Raw genomic sequence first — 21,863 nt, 5'->3', positions numbered from 1 at the left:
AAACTTAACAATTAAAGTCTTGGCAGGCAACAGAATATGCAAGAGAAGCGTCATGTGCCTCCTGCCCAGGTCAGCAGAGGATAAATGGAGAAGGTGTTGCTTAGGATCTGGGGGACAGGGACTGGGAAGATATCAGAAAGCAGGCTCTCTACCTCAGATCGAAAGCCAGTAACCAATAGACAGGAATAAAAAATATGATACACCACCCCCACAACGCCTGCATCATGGGGAGATGGCAGGATTAAAGAGTACCTGTCATCACAAAACCTTTGTATATGTTGTTAATTAATGTATTAGAAAGACCTTTCTAATACCATGTCATTTAAAAAATATATATGTTTATTTTGACTTGTAAAAACTCCCTACATGTTCCGGCCGCAAGTCTCTAAGAGTTGTGACTCCTCAGCTACGTTGAAGCAGTGAGCAAGCTTTGATTATGAAGGTAATACTGGGCGGGGAAGGGGGGGGTGGTAAGGAAGAGGGCAACAAACCAGCAGCATAATATAAAGCAATGGAGATGGTGGCAGTTACTCTTTAAGCTTATGTAACAACTCTGGAGTATGGTACCAACCCATCAGCAGTTTATACTAAGTTTCTTTGTAGGCGGTGCAGATGGAGCCCTTAGGGGCCCGCTCCCACATAATCTTCCATTGTCATAAGGAAAGACTCGAGTTCTGAACCCCCCTCCAGCGACCATTGTACCTATGCGAAGGGGCACCAGCTTCCACGTTCAATACAGAATAAATAGCAGAAAAAAGATGTTTAGTCATCGGTCCTTCGCCGGCAGAGCAGTTCAAACTTTGTGGGTCAAGAGACTGTTGTCGAGCTTAAATATTTTTTTAATTCGTTTTTATTGAGTTTTTTATTTGCAAAACAAGTGCGGACAAAAGGATACATCTTTGCCAAAAAAATGCAAGTTAGAAAGGAACAGGTCACATATTCCATATATCAAAGCATCCAAATGTCTGAATTGTTAATAACAAACACTTATTAAGTAAATAAAACAAACTGTACCTGATAGGTACCAAACATCAACACAAAACAACCTTTAGTGGCCTGATGGTCATCAAAAGCGTTAATGCTGTAAGATCTGAAGATTTTCCTAACAGAATTAAATGGTGCTGAGTGCTCCTATACAACAATATGATACGTTACAAACAACTGAGCATTCGTGAAGATTGGTGAATGAGCAACTTCTATGTGATGTAATATCTATTCTTTAGGTGTCACGCTAATACGTTAACCCTAGGAGAGTAACCTGGGATCTCCAAGCCACAGACATTATGTTATAAGGATATGTCATATGTTTTTGCAGTGTGGTGAGGCTAGCCATGTCTTCCATCTTCTGTCAAATCTTTTATAAGTGTTGGATCCCAAAGCTATAATCTTTTCGTATGACAATGTAGTGTTCAGTTTGGCAATTACCGTTTCCAAAGAGGGAATCATGCTCGATTTCCAATTTGCAACCAATGCTAATTTTGCTAAAATGTATATCAAGCAAAAGATATCTCTATGTTCACGAGGTAAGACAATGAAATCTAAAAAGAGCAGGACAGCTTTTGGTGACCAGGGGAAGGAGCAACAAAGTGTTTCCCTGACTAATTTAGCACATGAGGACCAGTAAGTCTTAATTAAGGGACAAGTCCACAAGATATGAAGTAGTGTGCCCTTTGCGCCACACCCCCTCCAACAGAGACATGAAGTGCCCGGGTAGATCTGTGAAAGGTGGTCCGGCATTTAGTACCATCTTAATAGTGTCTTTAGTGCTGATTCTATGTGTGAAGTGCATTGGAAAGTCGAGTGGACAACTTTAAACGCGTGTTGCCAAGCGTCTGTAGGGTGCGTGTGTCCGAGGTCCCTTTCCCAATATTTTAGTGGGTGTGACTTAGAAAAAACATAGGATTGTAATAAATGACAATAGAGAGATTTAATCCCTTTTATGGGAGAGGGTAAGCGAGTCAAAGCTGAGCCATCCATTAAAGGCTCGGTGGGTTTCAGAGTATGTAACAGGTGGCGGATTCTTAGGTATTTTTTAGGTAAGTGAAACCTGTTTTGTAAGTCGTGAAAAGTATGAATAGTAGGGCCATCATGCATTAGCCTAACTGTGGTAATCCCCGATCGGATCCAAGCTCCCAGATCCATATCTGGTAGGAATGATTGGAGTACGGTTAGTGGTAGGTCATAGATGTTCGGTTTTGTTGTGGGTGGAGCATGTTTGATATAGTAATACCAAGCAGTATAAGATGACTGAACAACAGGGTTGTTCAGCCGTGGGTGAACCATGTTCCAGAACGGAAAATATAACAGGTCACGTGAAGAGTAATCTGATAATGTGGTATTTTCTATATGTACCCAGGGCAGGTCTGTAGATTGGTGCCACCAATGCCGCAACATCGACACTAGTGTAGCAGTATAGTAACCCCTGATGTCCGGCGCTCCAAGGCCTCCAGCTCCCTTATGTTTACATAATATGCTCGCTCGAAGTCTTGACCGTTTACACGCCCAGATAAAAGCCGAAAGGAGAGATTGAGATTTATTAAAGAAAGCTGGCGCTAAAGAGATAGGGAGAGTCCTGAAAAGATAAAGAAACGTTGGGAGGAGGAACATTTTAAAGGTAGCCACTCTGCCCACCCAAGACATGTCAGACTTGTTAAGGTTGTCTATATCAGCTGCGATTGTAGCCAACAGGGGTACATAGTTCTCTGGGTATAATTTTTTATGCGGAAATGCTAATTTGATCCCTAGATATTGCAAGGAGCAGGGCTGCCAATCGAATTGGTAAGTATTTTTCAGAGTGTTTAATAGAGACTGGGATAAATTGACAGGTAGAGCTTGGGTTTTAGTGCTATTTAAGTGATAATAAGAAATAGTTCCAAACGTTGAAATAGCATTTAGTACTGCCGGAAGGGACTTGGGGTTCGTTAAGGAGAGAATTATGTCGTCCACAAAAAGTGTGATAGTATGGGTCCTGCCTCCTATAGGCACCCCGGATATAAGAGGGCTATTTCTTATGGCATTGGTGAGGTTCCATTGCCAAAATATAGATAAGAGGGGACCGGGGGCAACCCTGGCGGGAGCCATTTGTTATATTAAAAGAGTCCGACATGGACCCATTGGCCAATACTTTAGCTGAGGGTTGTGTGTATAGTGAGTGCAGAGCTGAATATATGGGGCCGGAGAAGCCCATACGGGACAAAACTGTAAAGGCATACGACCACCGAAGGCGGTCGAATGCCTTCTCGGCGTCTAAGGCCATTATCAGTGCTGGTGTGCGTGAGTGTTCCTGATGGGAGAAGACGCTCAATAAACGTCTGGTATTGTCGGACGCTTGTCGCCACATGGACCAATGTGGGGAGAACCTTGGATATACGCGTAGCTATCAGTTTGGCAAAGATTTTTATGTCCTGATTCAGTAACTAAATGGGACAAAATTTATGAGAGACATTATTGGGCTTGCCGGGTTTGGGAAGGATGACTATGATGGCCTCCAAATTTTCTTTAGGTAAACTTCCAGTTTTCATAGCAGCTTGGCAAAAATCTCTAAAATGAGGAGATAGGAATTAATAAACCCATCTGGGCCTGGTGCTTTATCTTTTGGTAGAGAGTGAATGGTTTGTGAGATTTCTTCTACCGAAATATCCGAATTTAAGGATTGTAATTGGGAAGCTGAGTGGGAGGGAAGGGCCAAGCTGTCTAGATATGCGGAAATAGTTAATGATAGGTCAGGAGGTGTGGGATTGGAATGTTCTATGTTATATAGGGATTGATAAAAGACCTTAAAGCCATTGGCTATGTCAGTCGGGGTGAATAGCTTCACAACTATTTTAGGAGAAACCCCCTAAAGGGAACCCTTAAACTAAGTACCTCCTAAAATGTAACTTTTTTGTCCTATTAAAATATTAAAGTATATAATCTAAATAGTAAATGTGTGATTTTTCCTTATGGTGTGATCTACACCACTAATTATTTAAAATCACAGCCTCAGACCAGCTCCCATTGTAATATTATAAGCAGTAACTGCGATTAGTAGCAAAATTATTGCACAGCGATCATCATCTTTTGATATGATGATCTGTTTTTAGGGAGCTGTTAGTGGCTGCTAATTAAAAACTCTGAGCATTAGCCAGCGCCTCCAACGTTTCGCTGGCACCCCAGCTTCGTCAGGAAGGGCTGGTGGCTAATTGATTGTGAATATATTATGACCCTGGTACCCCCTGTGGGGCATTTGTTGTGATATGGGGTGAATAGCTTGGCGCCCGTGACCGGATGTATCAGGCAGGGAATACGACTTTGTAATTGCAGTTTTTTCAATCTGCGAGCTAACAGTCTGCCAGCTTTGTCATTTTGTGAGTAATATTGAACTTGAAGCTTTCTATACAATTTTTCATAAGATGACAGCAAGAGACACTGTAAGTCACGTCTTAGTGCAGAAACTGTCGCTGCAGACTCAACAGACGGAGCCTGTAGACTCAACAGACGGAGCCTGCTGATTACGTTGCTCTGCAGCTTGTAGTTCTGAATGAGTAAAGTCGAGTAATTTTTCTTTTTGTTTTTTGAGAAAAGCGCCATACTTGATACAGTAGCCACGGACAACAGCTTTGTGACAGTTCCACAGAACCATAGGATCTGCAACTGAGTTTTTGTTTTGTGAAAAATACTCAGAAATATCTCTCTTCAAAGAAGAGGCAGTTTGGGGGTTAGACCAGATATATGGGTTACTTTTCCAGGAATAATGGGGTGGTGAGGAGGCGCCATCACTAATGTGAAAGGTTATAGCAGCGTGGTCTGACCACATTATAGTTTCGATGGTGGAGGATAATGCCTTCCCTAATAGTTGCCTGTCGATCAGGAACATGTCTATGCGGGAATATGTGTTATAGACTCCCGATAGGAAGGTGTTCCCGCGTTCAGCGCCATGTTGTACCCGCCAAATGTCATATATCTCCTCCTCCCAGAGTAGAGTAGAAAGAGAAGATGAAGTATGACGTGAAGGGGAAGAAGAGTCAATGGATGGGACAGTCACCACATTGTGGTCGCCGCATTTTGACTTGCGAGCAGTGGACATCAATTTTTTTAGAAAGCGGAGCTGGCCTTTGTTAGGAGCATATGAGGCTACTATAGTGATACGTGCAGCATTAATGGTACAATGTAAAATTACATACCTCCCCTGGGTGTCCGAGATAGCTTCTTGGAGCGTGAAAGCAATTGTGTTCTTTACTGCTACCATGACTCCCCTGGTCTTCGAGCTATGATGAGAATGAAAAATGTTAGGATATGAGGGGTGATGTATTCTATGTGCATCCTTGGATGGGTTTCCTGAACGCATAAAATGTTGCAGCCTAGTTTCCTTGCCTCTCTCCAAAGGTGCAACCTTTTATGAGGAGCATTTAGCCCATTCACATTCAAACTGTCAAGTTTTTTGTAACCATGGTTCATAGTGAAAAACATTGATAAAAATGACAAGCTGTATATATACACAGTGGGACAGAACACACCTCCCAGCCAGCGTGTGTCTGTCTGAAATATGAGCACTCAGCATAAAAATCACAGATGAAATATTAAGGCCACGTAAACAGAAAAATAATGTGTAACAGCATACGTAAAGTAGTAACGGAATGTTAAAGTCCACCCTGAAGCCATAGGTAATGGCCGCAACACCGGAGCCCACAGTGTAGCCTGCCCAAGAGAAATGTAAAAACAAATGTTATGAAAAAATAGGAACTCATGCCATCCGAGTCTCAAGCAGTGGCCCAGATCATTGGGCCGGACTTGGCGAGCGTTGCGGTTTTGGATCAGGAGCAGGGGATATGTTCCATTTGCGTAGTAGTTCCAAACCTTCCTCCAGAGATCTCACAACATGCATAGAATCGTCCTTTTTAATAAGTAAGCGTACTGGGAATCCCCACCTGTAGGCAATTTTTGTGGAGCGCAGAGCAGCTGTTACGGGAGTCAGGGCACTATGTGCCTGTAGCGTGGCTGCTGAAAGATCCGCGTGGACTGATATGTGGTGAAATGGTGCAGGTAGTCCATTATTTTTTCTTTTAAAGTCCATCAATCGTTCCTTTACGGTATAAAAGTGGACACGAGCTAATATATCGCGGGGTACAGTATCATCCAAATGTTAGGGCTTTGGGACCCTGTGGGCCCTCTCTACCTTTAGCTCTGCAGGTGCACACTCAGGGAGGGCTTTTTGGAGTAGGGCACTTACATAGTTAGGAATGTCCGCCGGAGCCACCGTTTCGGGGACCCCCCTTAATTTAATGTTGTTGCGGCGGCTTCTATCCTCAAAGTCTGCCACCTTGGCCCTGAGTGCCTGAATATCATCCTCCATTGAGTTATGAGAGTCAATAAGAGTGTTGTGCGGTCACCTAATGAGTCTATAGCAGTTTGCATAGGGTTAACCATCTTAAACATGTCTGCCAGGAAGGTCTTGCGCAGTACAGAAAGCATGTCTCTCATGGATGTATCAGTTAGAGATTGATTCCTGACCTGTATAATGGAGAGAGGATCATCCTCAGTGTCATCGTTGGGTTCACAGGGAGTCCAGACAGCTGTAGCTCCCCGGGGGGCCTGCTGGAGAGGAGTCAGCAGAGCGGGTGCCTGGTGCAGGGATGTGAGGCCCCGGAGCTCCGCCACTAGATCTGCCCGCAAGTGAAGTGCTGTCCCCGCCAGATGAAGCCTCCGCTGTGCAGTGGTGTCGCTCTCCCCCCGTAAGGAGGTGAGTCCTGGGATCGCGGGGATAGTGATGTGCGGTGCAGTGCCGGGTCAGACGAGCTTCTCCGCGGCCTGGGTGAGGTAGGAAGTCCGTCTCCTGTGTTGAGGAGCACTCTCCCTGAGGGAGAGCATGATGAAGATGCGGCGCCTGCCTCGCTGCTGCAGTACGTGGAACAAAACTGAATTTCTTCAGCATTCTGGCTCTCCGCTGCTTCCTACATCGGACGGGCATGTCAGGCGGCTGTGGGGACTCGGTGGGTGTACAATCGGGGGTGGCAGGGTCGCTTTAGAAGTCTTTTTAAAGGGCTCAGGAGCGGAGCTCGCTCAGTGTGCTGCCATACACCACGACGGCCAGGCCACGCCCCCGTCGAGCTTAATTTAGTAACCATGGGGGGGCCTCAATTGCAAGTAATGGAGCCCCTTGGTTGGTCAAAAGACAGCAAAGAGCGAGTGCAGATGTCAACGATGTCCACATAACAAAAGAGACCCCTAGAGCCCCAGGCCCTCACCATCTCCGATGCCATACTTGCGGGTAGCTTGACATAAAAAAGTAAGGACAACTGTGGAGAGGATGCAGAGGAAAGTTTAATTTTGTGGCACAATATCCCTATACATATTTAGACAGGGCCATCGGTCCCAGGAGCAGGCCCAGGGGTACTGATAAGGGTGAGGGAGACCAGAGGATGGAATTTGTGTGAACAGGGGCCAACCAGAGTTTTTCCATCCACTTACCATAATATAGCATGGTAGGAGGAACTAAAGGCAAGGTGGCACAAGTGCAGATAATATTTAGTGAGGTCCGGTACAACCAGCCCACCCATGGATTTACCAGCCAAAATGACAGACCTAGGCAGGCAAGGTCTCCTCGCATCCCAGATAAACCAAAATATTGCTGAAGGACCGTAAGGCTGCAAGAGGCACCTTTATCAGGAGAGTCTGGAAGCAATAGAGTAACTTGGGGAGAACAGTCATTTTTACTGCCGAAATATGACCAAAAAAGGAGTGCGATCGCCAAAGCTCCAGTAAGACTCTAATCTCCCGAAACAGGAAAGGGAAGTTGATTGATCCTTCACATGATTTGCATAGGGTCTTGTTCAATGTAAAATGCATCCATAAATCTCCTCTTCTCTTTTTGTCAGAAGTAGACTTTTACATTTCTGTAGTCAACAGAGTTTAAATGCCAGATATAAATGATGGTGCCACCTAAGTATATGTGGGTGGCCAATTTGTGCTTGCCTAGTAGTGTGGCTTCGCTCCGGGTGTCTCAGCAGAGTGAGGTGTAAGATCATTAAGTTTCAAACAGACATTAGGTAATGTATGATGTGCCACCTTAGGGTATAGGGCATAAATGTCTGATCGCAGGTGGTCTGATTGCTGTGACCCCCGCGATCTCCTGCCCAGCATTCCGACTCTCCCTGCATAGAACATTGGCTGGCATTCCCCTTTTATGCATATCTATGGAAGACACTAGAGATGAGCGAACGTACAGTAAATTCGATTCGTCACAAACTTCTCAGCTCGGCGGTTGCTGACTTTTCCTGCATAAATTAGTTCAGCTTTCCGGTGAAAGAGTCTCCTAGGACTGTATCCACCTTTTCCAGCCCACGGGAGCACCTGAAAGCTGAACTAATTTATGCAGGAAAAGTCATCAACTGCCGAGCCGAGAAGTTCGTGACGAATCGAATTTACTGTAAGTTCGTTCATCTCTAGAAGACACATCTCTATGGGAGAGTCGGAGATACAGCACTGGGATATATAACCCCTCCACATAACCATAGCTCTGTACTGTACTCTTTTGTAGTTTACTCCAGCCCAAGACAAAGGCAGCAGCCCCCACACACTGTCTGCCAAATAGAGAACAGCCCCCAAACCCCATGACACAGACTGACTGTTGCAGGACCGTAATCTGACTGACCACTCCTACCACAGCCAGGCACCAGCCCTGGCCCATCATACTGTCCCAGGCCAAGCCCGGCCCAGAGTTCAGGCCCGGGTATGTTTACCCACCAGGGCCAAATAGTAGACCACTCTGCTGCCACTACGCTCACTTACAGTTGCTGCGCTACAACTCCATTGACGGGTTGCTTCTGCTCCCTGAAATGATTGCTAAGTGTTTAATTTGTTGGGAACAAGTTTTAGGGTGATTGTCATCATTTCTGTTAATGTCTTTTAATTTAGTTGACAGAAATTAACTCTTTCAATTTAGCACCTAAAAATCCATGTGATTGCTTATTTTTTTTGCACCACCAATTCTACTTTGTCATCAGTCATTTTACTCAAAAATCTAGAGCGAAACAGAAAAAAATTTCATTGTGCGACAAAATTGAAGAAAAAACGCCATTTTGTAACTTTTGGGGGCTTCTGTTTCTACACAGTAAATTATCTTTATTCTGTAGGTCCATACGATTAAAATGATACCCTACTTATATAAGTTTGATTTTGTCGTACTTCTGGAAAAAAATCATAACTACATGCAGTAAAATTTATACGTTTAAAATTGTCATCTTCTGACCCTTATAACTTTTTTATTTTTCTGCATTTTTCTGCGGTATGAGGGCTCATTTTTTGCGCCGTGATCTGAAGTTTTTTTGCAGTACCATTTTTGTAATGATCGGACTTTTTGATCGCTTTTTATTCTTTTTTCATTATATAAAAAGTGACCAAAAATACGCTATTTTAGACTTTGGATTTTTTTTGTGCGTACGCCATTGACCGTGCGGTTTAATTATATATTTTTATAATTCAGACATTTCTGCACGCGGCAATACCATATATGTTTGTTTTTATTTACACAGTTTTTTTTTTTTATGGGAAAAGGGGGGTGATTCAAACTTTTATTAGGGAAGGGGTTAAATGATCTTTATTCACTTTTTTTTTACACTTTTTTTTTGCAGTGTTATAGCTCCCATAGGGGGCTATAACACTGCACACACTGATCTTTTACATTGATCACTGGTTTCTCATAGGAAACCAGTGATCAATGATTCTGCCGCTTGACTGCTCATGCCTGGATCTCGGGCACTGAGCAGTCATTCGGCGATCAGACAGCATGGAGGCAGGTAGGGGCCCTCCGCGGCTATCCCGAACAGCTCCCTGAGCTAACCGGCATTAGTTTACTTTCACTTTAGACGCGGCGTTCAACTTTGAATGCCGCGTCTAAAGGGTTAATAGCACGCTGCACCGTGATCAGTGCCGCGCGCTATTAACCACGGGTCCCGGCTGTTGCTAGGTGTCGGGCCCGTGGCCCCGTGTTATAGAATAGGAGCTGACCCATGACGTACATGTATGTCACGGGTCGGGAAGGGGTTGTCCAGGAATAGAAAAACGGAGCTAATTTCTTTCAAAAACAGCTCCACATCTGTCCCCTGGTTGTGTGTGGTATTACAATTTGGCTCCATTCACTTCAATGGAACTTAGCTGCAGAACCACACCCAACCTAGAGGCAGACAGGGAGTGTTTTTGAAAGAAATTAGCTCTGTTTTTCTGTTTCTGGATAACCCCTTTTAATCTTATTTAATATATTCTGCACTATTTCAATGTTTTCCTCTTTTTCTAGATCAACGACATTAAGGAAAAAGTGAAAAAAATTACCTTATTTATGAAAGATATTGATAAATATATAAATGATGGACGAGAGGAATACAAAGAGGTAATTTTTACTTGAATCAAATATTAGCCAAAATGTACTTTATATATTCTGTAAGCTAATAATATAATGTCTTTTTACAGCAAAAGGATGCTGAACTTCAGGAGTTAATTACTCGGCTGAATGATTGTGAGAAGCAGAAGGAAAAAATTAATAAAGAGATGATCACTGTTAGACAGGATATAGACACACAAAAAGTAAGTACTTGGCATCATCTATATGACTTGACAAAATATGTAGATGTGTGTATTGGCACAATATGCTACACTTAGCCCAGTTTTAGATAAGTGCTATTTTTTGTAATATGTTTTTAACCTGGAATTAAATCCTAAAGACATACTAACTGAAATACAGTTGGAACACCACCTAAAATAGCAGAGTCTTAGAGGGAAAAAGGGGGTTTAAATTTACAAGTGTAAAAAAGTAATAATGTGTAAATTGCTACCATATGGACTCCAACATGTTTTTTTTTTTTTTTTTTGTTAAACTAATAGAAAAGTTCACATAGGGTAAATATTAGGAGTTCAATTTATAAGACCTATAGCTATAGATTATTTCTGGGCATACAATCTGGATCCCAAGAATAATGGCTTAAAAACAGGGGGGGGGGGGTGGTTATCAAAACCTGTCCAGAGGAAAAGTTAAATATGCAAGTTCAAGTAGTATGCATCAAGGTCTCCCATGTGTCATAATGACACACCTGAAGGGATGCATAAATCCTGTATATCACACGGGAACTCTGACAAATCTGATAATATACATAGCAAAAGATAGAGTTCAAACAGCACCTCATAAAATTTCAATAAATCTTTATTGTAGACATGTTAAACATTTTTTATAATTAGATGCAATATGGATGAGTGCTGTAAAAGTTGGCTAACATAAAGACTGCTACATCATGTAAACTCCTTTGCTGCCAATATATACAAATAAAGTGCATAACGTAGCTCAATGTGCTCAAATTGAATACCTGAAAATATTAATACTGTACTATAAGTAATGTAAAAATAGTAATAAGGTAATCCACATAACAGTGATTATTGCATAAGATCAGTGCTCACTGCAATGTAATACTCTCATTAATGATAACAACAAAAATAAGTCAATGTACATGTATGCAGATGTATATCAGGTAAATGCAATGGCCACAATAGGTAAATCAGCAGTTTATGCTAAATTATCTTACCCATGTGGAATACCAGCCTGGGCCCCGACCCCTACGATCGTTTCGGTTTCCCTTTCTGAAGAGGTACTGAGGGAAAGTTGTTGAGTTGCCCACAGCAACCAATCAGATTGCTTCTTTCATTTTTGAAACAGTCTCTGGAAAATGAAAGAAGCGATCTGTTTGGTTGCTATGGGCAACTCAGCAACTTTTCTCCTGGACAGGTCTTGATAAATCTCTCCCAGGGTGTTTCTATCACACAGTGATTAGGAGGGAGGTCCAAAAATAGACTTATTTGCAACCCACAAAGAAAAGTAGACAGTTTTTTTCTTGAATCCAAGGGATAATTATAAGGGCATGGACACAAAAGTGCTGTTTGAGGAGACAAAGATTATGCTCATTATACTACTCTAGCCAATGAGAAGTTGGTTCGGCGTTCTGGAAAAATGTTCTATCGACAGACCAGTCCATCTGCCCCATATCTAAGGACCTTCACCAGGGTCCTATCCTCCATTGTATTAATTAAGGTCTTCAGTTGATGGCTTCTGAAAAGTCCATCCTTTTAAAGAAGTTCTCTAAGCTAAAACTTTTAACCCCCGCTGTGCCCGGGCTGTAAAACTATACATAATAAACTTTCACTTACCTGCCTACGATCCCCCGTTGTTCCGATATCGCCGTCCCGTTCTCCGGTCCGGGTCTCTTCCACTTCCTGCGGGTCAGTGACTTCACTCTGCGCTCAGCCCATCAGCGGCCGCAGCAATGTCCCGTCGCGGCCGCAGCAATGTCCCGTAGGCTGAGTGCAGAGTGAAGTCACCGACCCGCAGGAAGAGGAAGCTGACAGGGACCGGAGCACGGGCGGCGATATCGGAACAACGGGGGATGGTAGGCAGGTAAGTGAAAGTTTATTATGTGTAGTTTTACAGCCCGGGCACACCGGGGGATAAAAGATTTCAGTTGGAGAACTCCTTTAAGGAAAGGTCTGTCAGAAGAAGTTATTGAGACGCTGAAGAAAGTCACATCTGCATTTAATGTAAAGATATGGATAACCTTCATTTGGTGGGATTCCGTCCTAATATTCATGGGTTTTTACAAACAGGCTTAAAAAGGGGCCTCTAACCTATTGCAGAGAAAATTCTAATATCAGTTCGGCTTTGTTTGACACATTTTAATAAATTGGGGTCTCTGAACCATGGTGAAAAACTAAAATCTTTTCTTTTAAATTTAATTGCAGCAATAAAAGAAGAAAAACATCTGTAATACTTTTTCTAAGTATCTAAAAATACAATATGTAAAGCTTTACAGTATTCAAGAGAAACCTGCTACTCCTAAATTTAAAGATTGCACTACTATACTATTGAGGAAGAAAGAGCCAAATGTGAAGGGTGGCTACCTAGAATACCCTACATACCTGTTAAAAAACATGTGGGTTACATCTAGTCTATCCAGGATTTGTAATTTGGAAGGAAAGTCCTCCAAGCTGTGTTCCAGCTTATTTCTCTCCATAGCTTTCTGGCACAATTATGGTGTCTATGTTTAGGTGCCTAATAGTTTGTTATAATACACTGGTGAATTGTACCTCCTAGGACTAATGGGCATCCTTCTATGGTGCTGTCATTGAAGATTTCTCAAAAAAAAACTGAATTGCTAGTAAGACCGATCCTAATCTGTTATCTTTGAGCAATTGGTATTTTGGGTGCTTTTCCAATACTCCGTGTAATTGTTCTAACGTTTGTGCTTATAGGGTCGCATGGCAATGACCATTTTTGGATGCAGTACATTTATGAGCCAATTCCCTTTTTTTTTTTACTAATTTAAATATTTATTATAACCTTTTACCATATCAAGTCAGATATTTTTTTGCTTAAATTGGGATTAGATTCAAAATATATAAAACTTTTGACTGTTGAATGCCATCTGGCATACGGTATATGTTAGGTGCAGGGAGAAACTTTGCTCCTATGGGAGAACTGCGGCGCAACACTTTTAACTTCCCCAGTGCCCAGGCTGCAAAAAAAAAAAAAACTTTAACTCGCCTTCCAACGTTCCCCTTTTGCGCCGATATTGGCGTCTTGTTCCTCTGGTGCTGCTTGGCTTCCTACTTCTTAGGCTCAGAACGTCACACTGCAGTCAGCGTATCGGCGGCCGCAGTGATGTCCCGCCTCAGCCGGTTATAGGCTAAGTGCACTGTCATGTAAGGAGCCCGAGCAGCAGGGAGAAGGCGGGGCCCTTGCTCCTTACATGACAGTGCGCTCAGCCTATCACCACCGAGGCGGGACATCGCTGTGGGCGGCGATACGCTGACTGCAGTGTGACATTCCAAGCCTAAGAAGCAGGAAGCCAAGCAGCTCCGGAGGAACAGTATTCTGATATCGGGGGAATGTAGGAGGGTGAGTTAAAGCTTGTCTATTTTAGTTCTTGCAGCCCGGGCACAGGGGAAGTTTAAAAGTGTTGCACCGCAGTTCTCCTTTAAAGATAAGCACTTTAAGGGTAGAGTCATACATGCCATATTTTGCTGCTGCATATTTTCCTACCCATTGAGGTCGATGGGTAGCAAAGTATACACCTGATTTTGCTACCTATTGACTTTGAAGTTTTACCACAAAGGTCTAAACTGATGTATTATGTGAAATTAAATGTATTTCCAGTGTACAATTATTTATTTAAATGTTCTGCTTGGACGCTATAAAGATACTTTCTAACCGCCCATGTATCTTCTTTGTTTTAAGCACAAAAATATACGTACCCCCAAATTTGTGCTACAACTTGTCCTGTAAAAAAAAAAAAAAAACAACTCTAACATCTTCAATAATAAGGTAAAAAGAATCTTTGGTTTTAGTAGATTATATTAAATACGGAAAATATTTGTTAAAGGGGTTATCCAGGAATAGAAAAACAGATCTAATTTCTTTCAAAAGCCGCTCCCAGTCTGTCTCCAGGTTGGGTGGGGTATTACAACTTGACTACGTTCACTTTAATGGAACTGAGCTGCAGAACCGCACCGAACCTGGAGACAGACGGGGAATGTTTTTTAAAAGAAATTTGCTCTGTTTTTCTATTCCTGGATAACGCTTTAAAAACATGTTCTCATGAGACACTTAAACAGTTGTAAATGATGGAGCAATGAATGTAAATTTATTAAAAATTTCCATATACTTTTCCACGTACTTAGATACAAGAACGATGTCTACAAGACAACCTAACTCTCAGAAAAAGAATAGAAGAACTTAATAAGGTTGAAGAGGAAAGAAACAGACTATTAAAAGAGATGGGACAGATGAATGCTACGCAACTTAGAAAGTAAATATGTTGTGTTTTTGTTTGTTTTTTTATTTTAGTTGATGGTTATAATTACTACATAGTATTTAGGGCTAACATTATATTATATATGGAAAATATATATATATTTTTTTTTTTCCATAGATAAGGTTGCGTTCACATGGTCGTCTAGACCCTACCGTTCTTTTACCATTAAAAATAAAAACGGACTTTAACCTCTTAAGGACCCATGACGTATGCGTACGTCATGAGTCCCGGTCCTGCGGTATAACGCGGGGTCACACGGTGACCCCGCATAATATCGCGGCGGGCCCGGCGTCATAGTGAAGCCGGGACCCGCCTCTAATAGCGTGCGGCACTGATCGCTGTGCCGCGCGCTATTAACCCTTTAGCCGCGCGCTCAAAGCTGAGCCGCGCGGCTAAAAACGAAAGTAAAATGTGCCGGTTAGCTCAGGGAGCTGTTCGGGATCGCGGCATCCCGAACAGCTGTAGCACAGGAGGAGGTCTTCTTACCTTCTCCTGTGCTGTCCGATCGCCGAATGAATGCTTCAAGCCTGAGATCCAGGCTTGAGCATTCAATCGCCGAAAACACTGATTGATCCATTCCTATGGAGATGGATCAATCAGTGTAAAAGATCAGTAAATGCAATGTTATAGCCCCCTATAGGAGCTATAATATGGCATAAGAAAAGTGTTAAAAAAATCATTAACCCTTTCAATTATCCCTTCCCCTAATAAAAGTTTGAATCACCCGGCATTTCCAAAAATAAAAAAAAACATTATGTAAATAATAATAAAAATAAACATATGTGGTATCGCCGAGTGCGGAAATGTCCGAATTATAAAAATATACAGCTTTTTAAACTGCTCGTTCAATGGCGTACGCGCAAAAAAATTCCAAAGTCCAAAATAGCTTATTTTTTATCACTTTTTATACCACTTTTTATATTGGAAACCTGTGACACAGTTCACATTAGTAAAAACAAACATTGATTTAAGATATATAAAATCTATAAAGAACATGCATGCAATGAATATTGCCATATTGTTCATACAATTGTGGGATCAAAGATTCATTGCATGCATGTTCTTTATAGATTTTATATATCTTAAATCAATGTTTGTTTTTACTAATGTGAACTGTGTCACAGGTTTCCAGTGAGAGGTGGGGTTAGGAGTAAGTTCTTTCCCCCTCCCTAAGATGGAAAGGTATTTAACCTCACCTGGACTTACCTGTGACATCACCGAAAAAGAGCGCATGCGCTCGAAACGCGTTTGAGGTATTGGCTGATTTTATCCGAGTGCTGTGTTACAATAAAGCGGCTTAGAAGAGTGCTGGATCTGCTGCTTCTTTTCTACTATTGGGTGTTGGCTGGACACCGATCCGATCCAAAACCGTGGGTTTTGGTGAGCTGGACAAGTGTCTGTGAACTTTGTGGATGTAAAGTGCTCTGTCGGTGCACTAGAGGGTTCAGAAGGGAAGGAGCAACATTGGGCTTTTGGAAAGCGAATTTTGCTGAAATGGTTTTTAGAGGGCATGTCTCATTTAGGAAGCCCCCATGGTGCCAGAACAGCAAAAAACACCCAACATGGTATACTACTTGAGAAACTACACCCCTTAAGGAACGTAACAAGGAGTGCAGTGAGCATTTACACCCCACTGGTGTTTGACCGATCTTTGTAACAGTGGGCTGTGCAAATGAAAAATTACATTACATTGGGGGGGCGCAAAACTACAACTCACAGCCCGTGCACACTGGGAGTTATAGTTATGCAACAGCTAGGGGCACACTGGTTGGGATTGGGAAAAACTGAGTTAGGTAACAGACTACTGTCTGTTAGGTAACAAACCACTGTCTGTTTCCTAACTCAGTGTTTCCTGACCCATGTGCCTCCAGCTGTAGCAAAACTGGTCTGTCAGTGCATGCTGGGAGTTATAGTTTTGCAACAGCAGGAGGCACATGGGTTGGGAAACAGCATGCCCAGACTCCCAGCATGCCCAGACAGCCGAAGGGCATGTTGGGAGTTGTAGTTATGCAACAACTGAAGGAGAACAGTTTGGAGACCACTGTGTAGTGGTCTCCAAACTGTAGCCCTCAAGATGTTGCAAAACTTCAACTCCGAGCATGCCCAGACTGCCCAGGCTTGCTGTGAGTTGTAGTTCGGCAACATCTGAAGGGCCAGATGTTGCTGAACTACAACTCCCAGCATGCCTGGACAGTCTTGGCATGCTTTGAATTGACATCTGGAGGGCTACAGTTTGGACACCACTGTATAGTGGTCTTCAAACACTGCCCTTCCAGATGTTGCAAAACTACAACTCCCAGCATGCTGAGACTGTCCAGGCATGCTGTGAGTTGTAGTTCTGCAACATCTGAAGGGCCAGATGTTACAGAGCGACAACTCCCAGCATGCCTCGACTGTCTGGGCATGCTGAGAGTTGTAGTTTTGCAACATCTGGAAGGACAGTGATCTCCAAACTGGCCCTCCAGATGTTGCAAAACTACAACTCCCAGCATGCCCAGACCGCCTTTGGCTGTCTGGGCATGCTGGGAGATGTAGTTTTGAAACTCCTAGATACAGCAGTGAAGATCACTTTACGGCGATCTTCAATGCTGCATCTGACATCACCGCTGCCTCCACTTGCCTGCAGCCTCCTGTCGGTCCTGGTCCCTGGTCCCCGCGCCGTGATCGGAGGTAACTGCCACCGGCCCCCGCACCATCGCCGCCATCTTTCCCCCGCTCTGCCCCGACATCCAGTAACTTTCACCCCCGCCCTGCGATTCACCAGTCAGTCCTGATTGGCCAATCGCAGGGGATAGGAGGAGGTGGCCACCTCACTCCTATCCTTCAGGATGATTGGAGCTGTCTCTGACAGCTCCGATCACCCCTTTTTTCCGGGCTATCGAGTCATCAGAGACCCGATCAGCCTGGAATCGCCGCAAATTCAGATCAGCGATTTGCAGCGATCGCCGATATGGGGGGGGGGGGGGGTCGTCCCCCCCCAGCCATCTGCACGGGATGCCTGCTGAATGATTTCAGCAGATATCCCGGTCCGATCTCCGTCCGGCTAGCAGCGGGGATCGAAATTCCCACGGGCGTACAGGTACGCCCTTGGTCCTTAATTCCCAGGGCGCAACAGCGTACCCATATGCCCGTGGTCCCCGACAGGTTAAAGGCTCATCCATTTTCCCTAGACTTCAATGTTAAATTTACTGTATCCATTTTTTCTTTTTTTGACGGAAGAAAAAACACTACAAAAAAACTTTAATGAGTGGACATGGGTACAAACGGATTGTAAAAAAAAATCCCATGTGAGCGCACCCTTAGATCATTGGCCAGCCCAAACATAATTGCCAATTTTTATGACCAGCTTCAATAGCTAATAAATAAGCTTTAACAACAATTTATATATATATTTTAAATATTAGTATATACCATCTGTGATAATTAGAAAGTCTATATTTAACACTTACATTTCAAGTAAATAACCTTGCATACACAAATAAATGTGTTTATAAAAAGTGTATTCTATGGAAATATTAGGCTAATTTGGAGAAAGTTTATGTTCATTTTTAACACTTGTAGTTTAGGTGGTAGAAAACTATATTCTTTATTTACTTTTATTTTAATTTTATTTTTAATTATTTTTTTTTGAGTGAACATCAAGAATTGGAAAACAAAATTGAAACATTAAAAACAAGCCATAGCTTGGCGCTTGGTCGACAAAAGGGGTATGAGGATGAAATAATGCGTTTTAAGAAGGAACTTCGTGAACCGCAGTACAAAGATGCTGAAGAAAAGCACAGAGAGATGATGATTGTTATGAGGACTACAGAGCTGGCTAACAAAGACCTGGATATTTATTACAAGACTTTGGACCAGTAAGTAGTAAAACCTTAGATTACCTTGGCATTGTTATACTGTAATTGTGCAGAAAGCACAACATTGTAGTGAGAAAGGTTTTACTTTTCATCCTGGTTTTTTTACCATCTGTAAATTTAAAAGGACTTTTTCCAGTGTGTAATAAAATATAGGTGACTGAGCAGATTATTTTGACTGTAGTTATCATCCTACACATAAATATAAATACTGCTGCTGTTTTTCTGTTACTTTATATTTCAAATTTTTTATAATTACCTTTGCTTGAAAGGAATTAATTCCTCCTATAATTCTTTCTTTTCCGCTGTTCTATACAATTATGTACTATTTATTAGTACCCCAGGCCAACTACCGTATGACCAATACAACAGCTTGCATCTTCATAAGGCCAGAATTTTCCACAAACTTGCGCAGTGTTTGGAGGGGTGTCAACATAGGATTAGGACGCTGAACAGGACAGTCCTTTGTTACTTTCAGATGGGCAATGTCAAAGGTGGTCCTAGCAGAGATACCTAGCACACAGAAAATCTGCTAAACATAGAGAATATTAAGATACAGCCAGGAAAAAACGGCATTAGGGCTAGATGGTAACAAACTGTAAATTTGCCAAAACTTGGACAGGTTAGCAACCATCATTTTGAGCCTTACAATCACTCTAAGTTGTTTCACTTATAGAAAAATCACATTGTTTAATCACATCTTTATCACAGCAGCCTATTTACATAAGCATATAGACTTCTGAAAATCATTATAGTGTTGTACACAGTAATGCTTAGCAGTGTATTTAGTTTCCCACCACAGTCAGCTTACTGAAAATGTAATATGATTATGATCACAGCGTAAGACTGCAAAACAGACCACTAGCAATCGTGCTCCCCAGTGGTCAAGTATAATAGGGGGACATAAAGAAAAAACGTCTTAGAAGAAAACAATAACTTACTTGGTAAATGCCATAAGAAAAAAACCTGAAAATTGCTGAATTTTGTTTCATCACCTCCAAAAAAGGAGTAAAAAGATTTTCAAAAAGTCATAGCCCAAAATTATACCAACAAAAGCTAGCTGTGTCTGACACATCACTGATATGTCCTACCCTAACTAATGTATCCCTTCTGCAGCATACTACTGGGAAATATCTTTTTCTATTACTTGAGTGCATTTTTATCTGCTGTTCTGCCTTTAACAAAGTATACTTATCCAAAACGTTGCATTAACTACATCTCATGCACAACTAAAATACAGTACTATGAAATATTATCAGTCAAGTCACCTTAGGCATTTCAAAACTCCCTTTTGGTGTGCTATCATATACTCTGTTCAAAAAAATAAAGGGAACGCTAAGATAACACATCCTAGATCTGAATGAATGAACTAATCATATGAAATACTTTCATCTTTACAGTTTAGTTGAATGTGCTGACAACAAAATCACACAAAAATTATCAATGGAAATTAAATTTATCAACCCATGGAGGTCTGGATATGGATTCACACTCAAAATCAAAGTGGAAAACCACACTACAGGCTGATCCAACTTTGATGTAATGTCTTTAACCCCTTAAGGACTGAGCCCTTTTTCACCTTAACGACGCAGGACATATATTTACGTCCTCCGCCGGCTCCCGCGATATGCCGTGGGGTCACGCGGTGTCCCCGCGTCATATCGGGTCGGTCCCGGCGGCTATCAACGGCCGGGACCCGCGGCTAATACAGGACATCACCGATCGCGGTGATGCCCTGTATTAACCCTACAGACGCGGCGATCAAAGCTGACCGCCGCGTCTGAAGTGAAAATATCCCGGCTGCTCAGTCGGGCTGTTCGGGACCGCCTTGGTGAAATCGCGGCATCCCGAAGAGCTTACAGAACACCGGGAGGGCCCTTACCTGTCTCATCGGTGCCGATCGACACTTTTTTTAAACTTTTTTTTGCAGGGTTATAGGTCCTATAACCCTGCAAAAAAAAGTTTAAAAAAAGTGTTAATAAAGGTCATTTAACCTCTTCCCTAATAAAAGTTTGAATCACCCCCCTTTTCCCATAAAAAAAATAAAACAGTGTAAATAAATAAGAGAATAAACATATGTCGTATTGCCGCGTGCGTAAATGTCCGAACTATAAAAATATATCATTAATTAAACCGTACGGTCAATGGCGTATGCGCAAAAAAATTCCAAAGTCCAAAAAATCGTATTTTTTGTCACTTTTTATACCATTAAAAAAAGAATAAAAAGTGATCAAAAAGTCTGAATAAAACAAAAATCATACCGATAAAAACTTCAGATCACGGTGCAAAAAATGAGTCCTCATACCGCCATGTACGTGGAAAAATTAAAAGTTATAGGGGTCAGAAGATTTTTAAACGTATAAATTTTCCTGCATGTAGTTATGATTTTTTCCAGAAGTACGACAAAATCAAACCTATATAAGTAGGGTATCATTTTAACCGTATGGACCTACAGAATAATAAGGTGCAATTTTTACCGAAATATGCACTGCGTAGAAACGGAAGCCTCCAAAAATGGTGTTTTTTTTCTTCGATTTTGTCGCACAATGATTTTTTTTTCCGTTTCGCCGTGAATTTTTGGGTAAAACGACTAATGTCACTGCAAAGTAGAATTGGTGACGCAAAAAATAAGCCATAATATGGATTTTTAGGTGGAAAATTTAAAGGGTTATGATTTTTAAAGGTAAGGAGTAAAAAACAAAAGTGCAAAAACTGAAAAACCCGGAGTCCTTAAGGGGTTAAGGTCTGAGCCCTTTTTTGCAATTCTGACCACTGTCACTTTATGCATTAATAACTCTAAGATTCTTTTACCAATTATTCTGATTCTGAGATTGTTTTTTTGTGACATATTCTACTTTATTTTAGTGGTAAATTTTCGTCGCTACTTGCATCCTTTCTTGGTGAAAAATCCCCAAATTTTTCTCTGCTTGTAAGGAAAATGGATATTCCAAATAAATGTTATATTATCATCAGAAATACAATATGTCTACTTTATGTTGGCATCATAAAATGGACATATTTTTACTTTTTGAAAAAAATTAGAGGGCTTCAAAGTATAGCAGCAGTTTTCAAAATTCTGATGAAAATTGCAAAATCTGAAGGGACAGATGTTACAGAACTATAACTCCCAGCATGCCTGGGCAGTCTAGGCATGCTGAGAGTTATAGTTTTGCAACATCTGATT

At 41.9% G+C, this 21,863-nt stretch overlaps 1 protein-coding gene across 1 annotated transcript in view; it reads left to right on the top strand.

Moving 5' to 3' along the window:
* The window catches only part of RAD50 (RAD50 double strand break repair protein), a 252,502-nt gene that overhangs the window by 189,804 nt on the left and 40,835 nt on the right, over positions 1-21,863 (top strand). The window contains exons 19-22 of the mRNA XM_056575038.1: positions 10,271-10,363; positions 10,444-10,557; positions 14,692-14,819; positions 18,458-18,682. Of these exons, the coding sequence (XP_056431013.1) occupies positions 10,271-10,363; positions 10,444-10,557; positions 14,692-14,819; positions 18,458-18,682 (560 nt within the window). The remainder of the gene's footprint in view (positions 1-10,270; positions 10,364-10,443; positions 10,558-14,691; positions 14,820-18,457; positions 18,683-21,863) is intronic.

This window comes from Hyla sarda, chromosome 4 (assembly GCF_029499605.1).
Source record: "Hyla sarda isolate aHylSar1 chromosome 4, aHylSar1.hap1, whole genome shotgun sequence".
In the NCBI taxonomy this organism is placed as follows: Eukaryota; Metazoa; Chordata; class Amphibia; order Anura; family Hylidae; genus Hyla; species Hyla sarda.
This window is presented reverse-complemented; position numbering and strand designations above follow the sequence as displayed.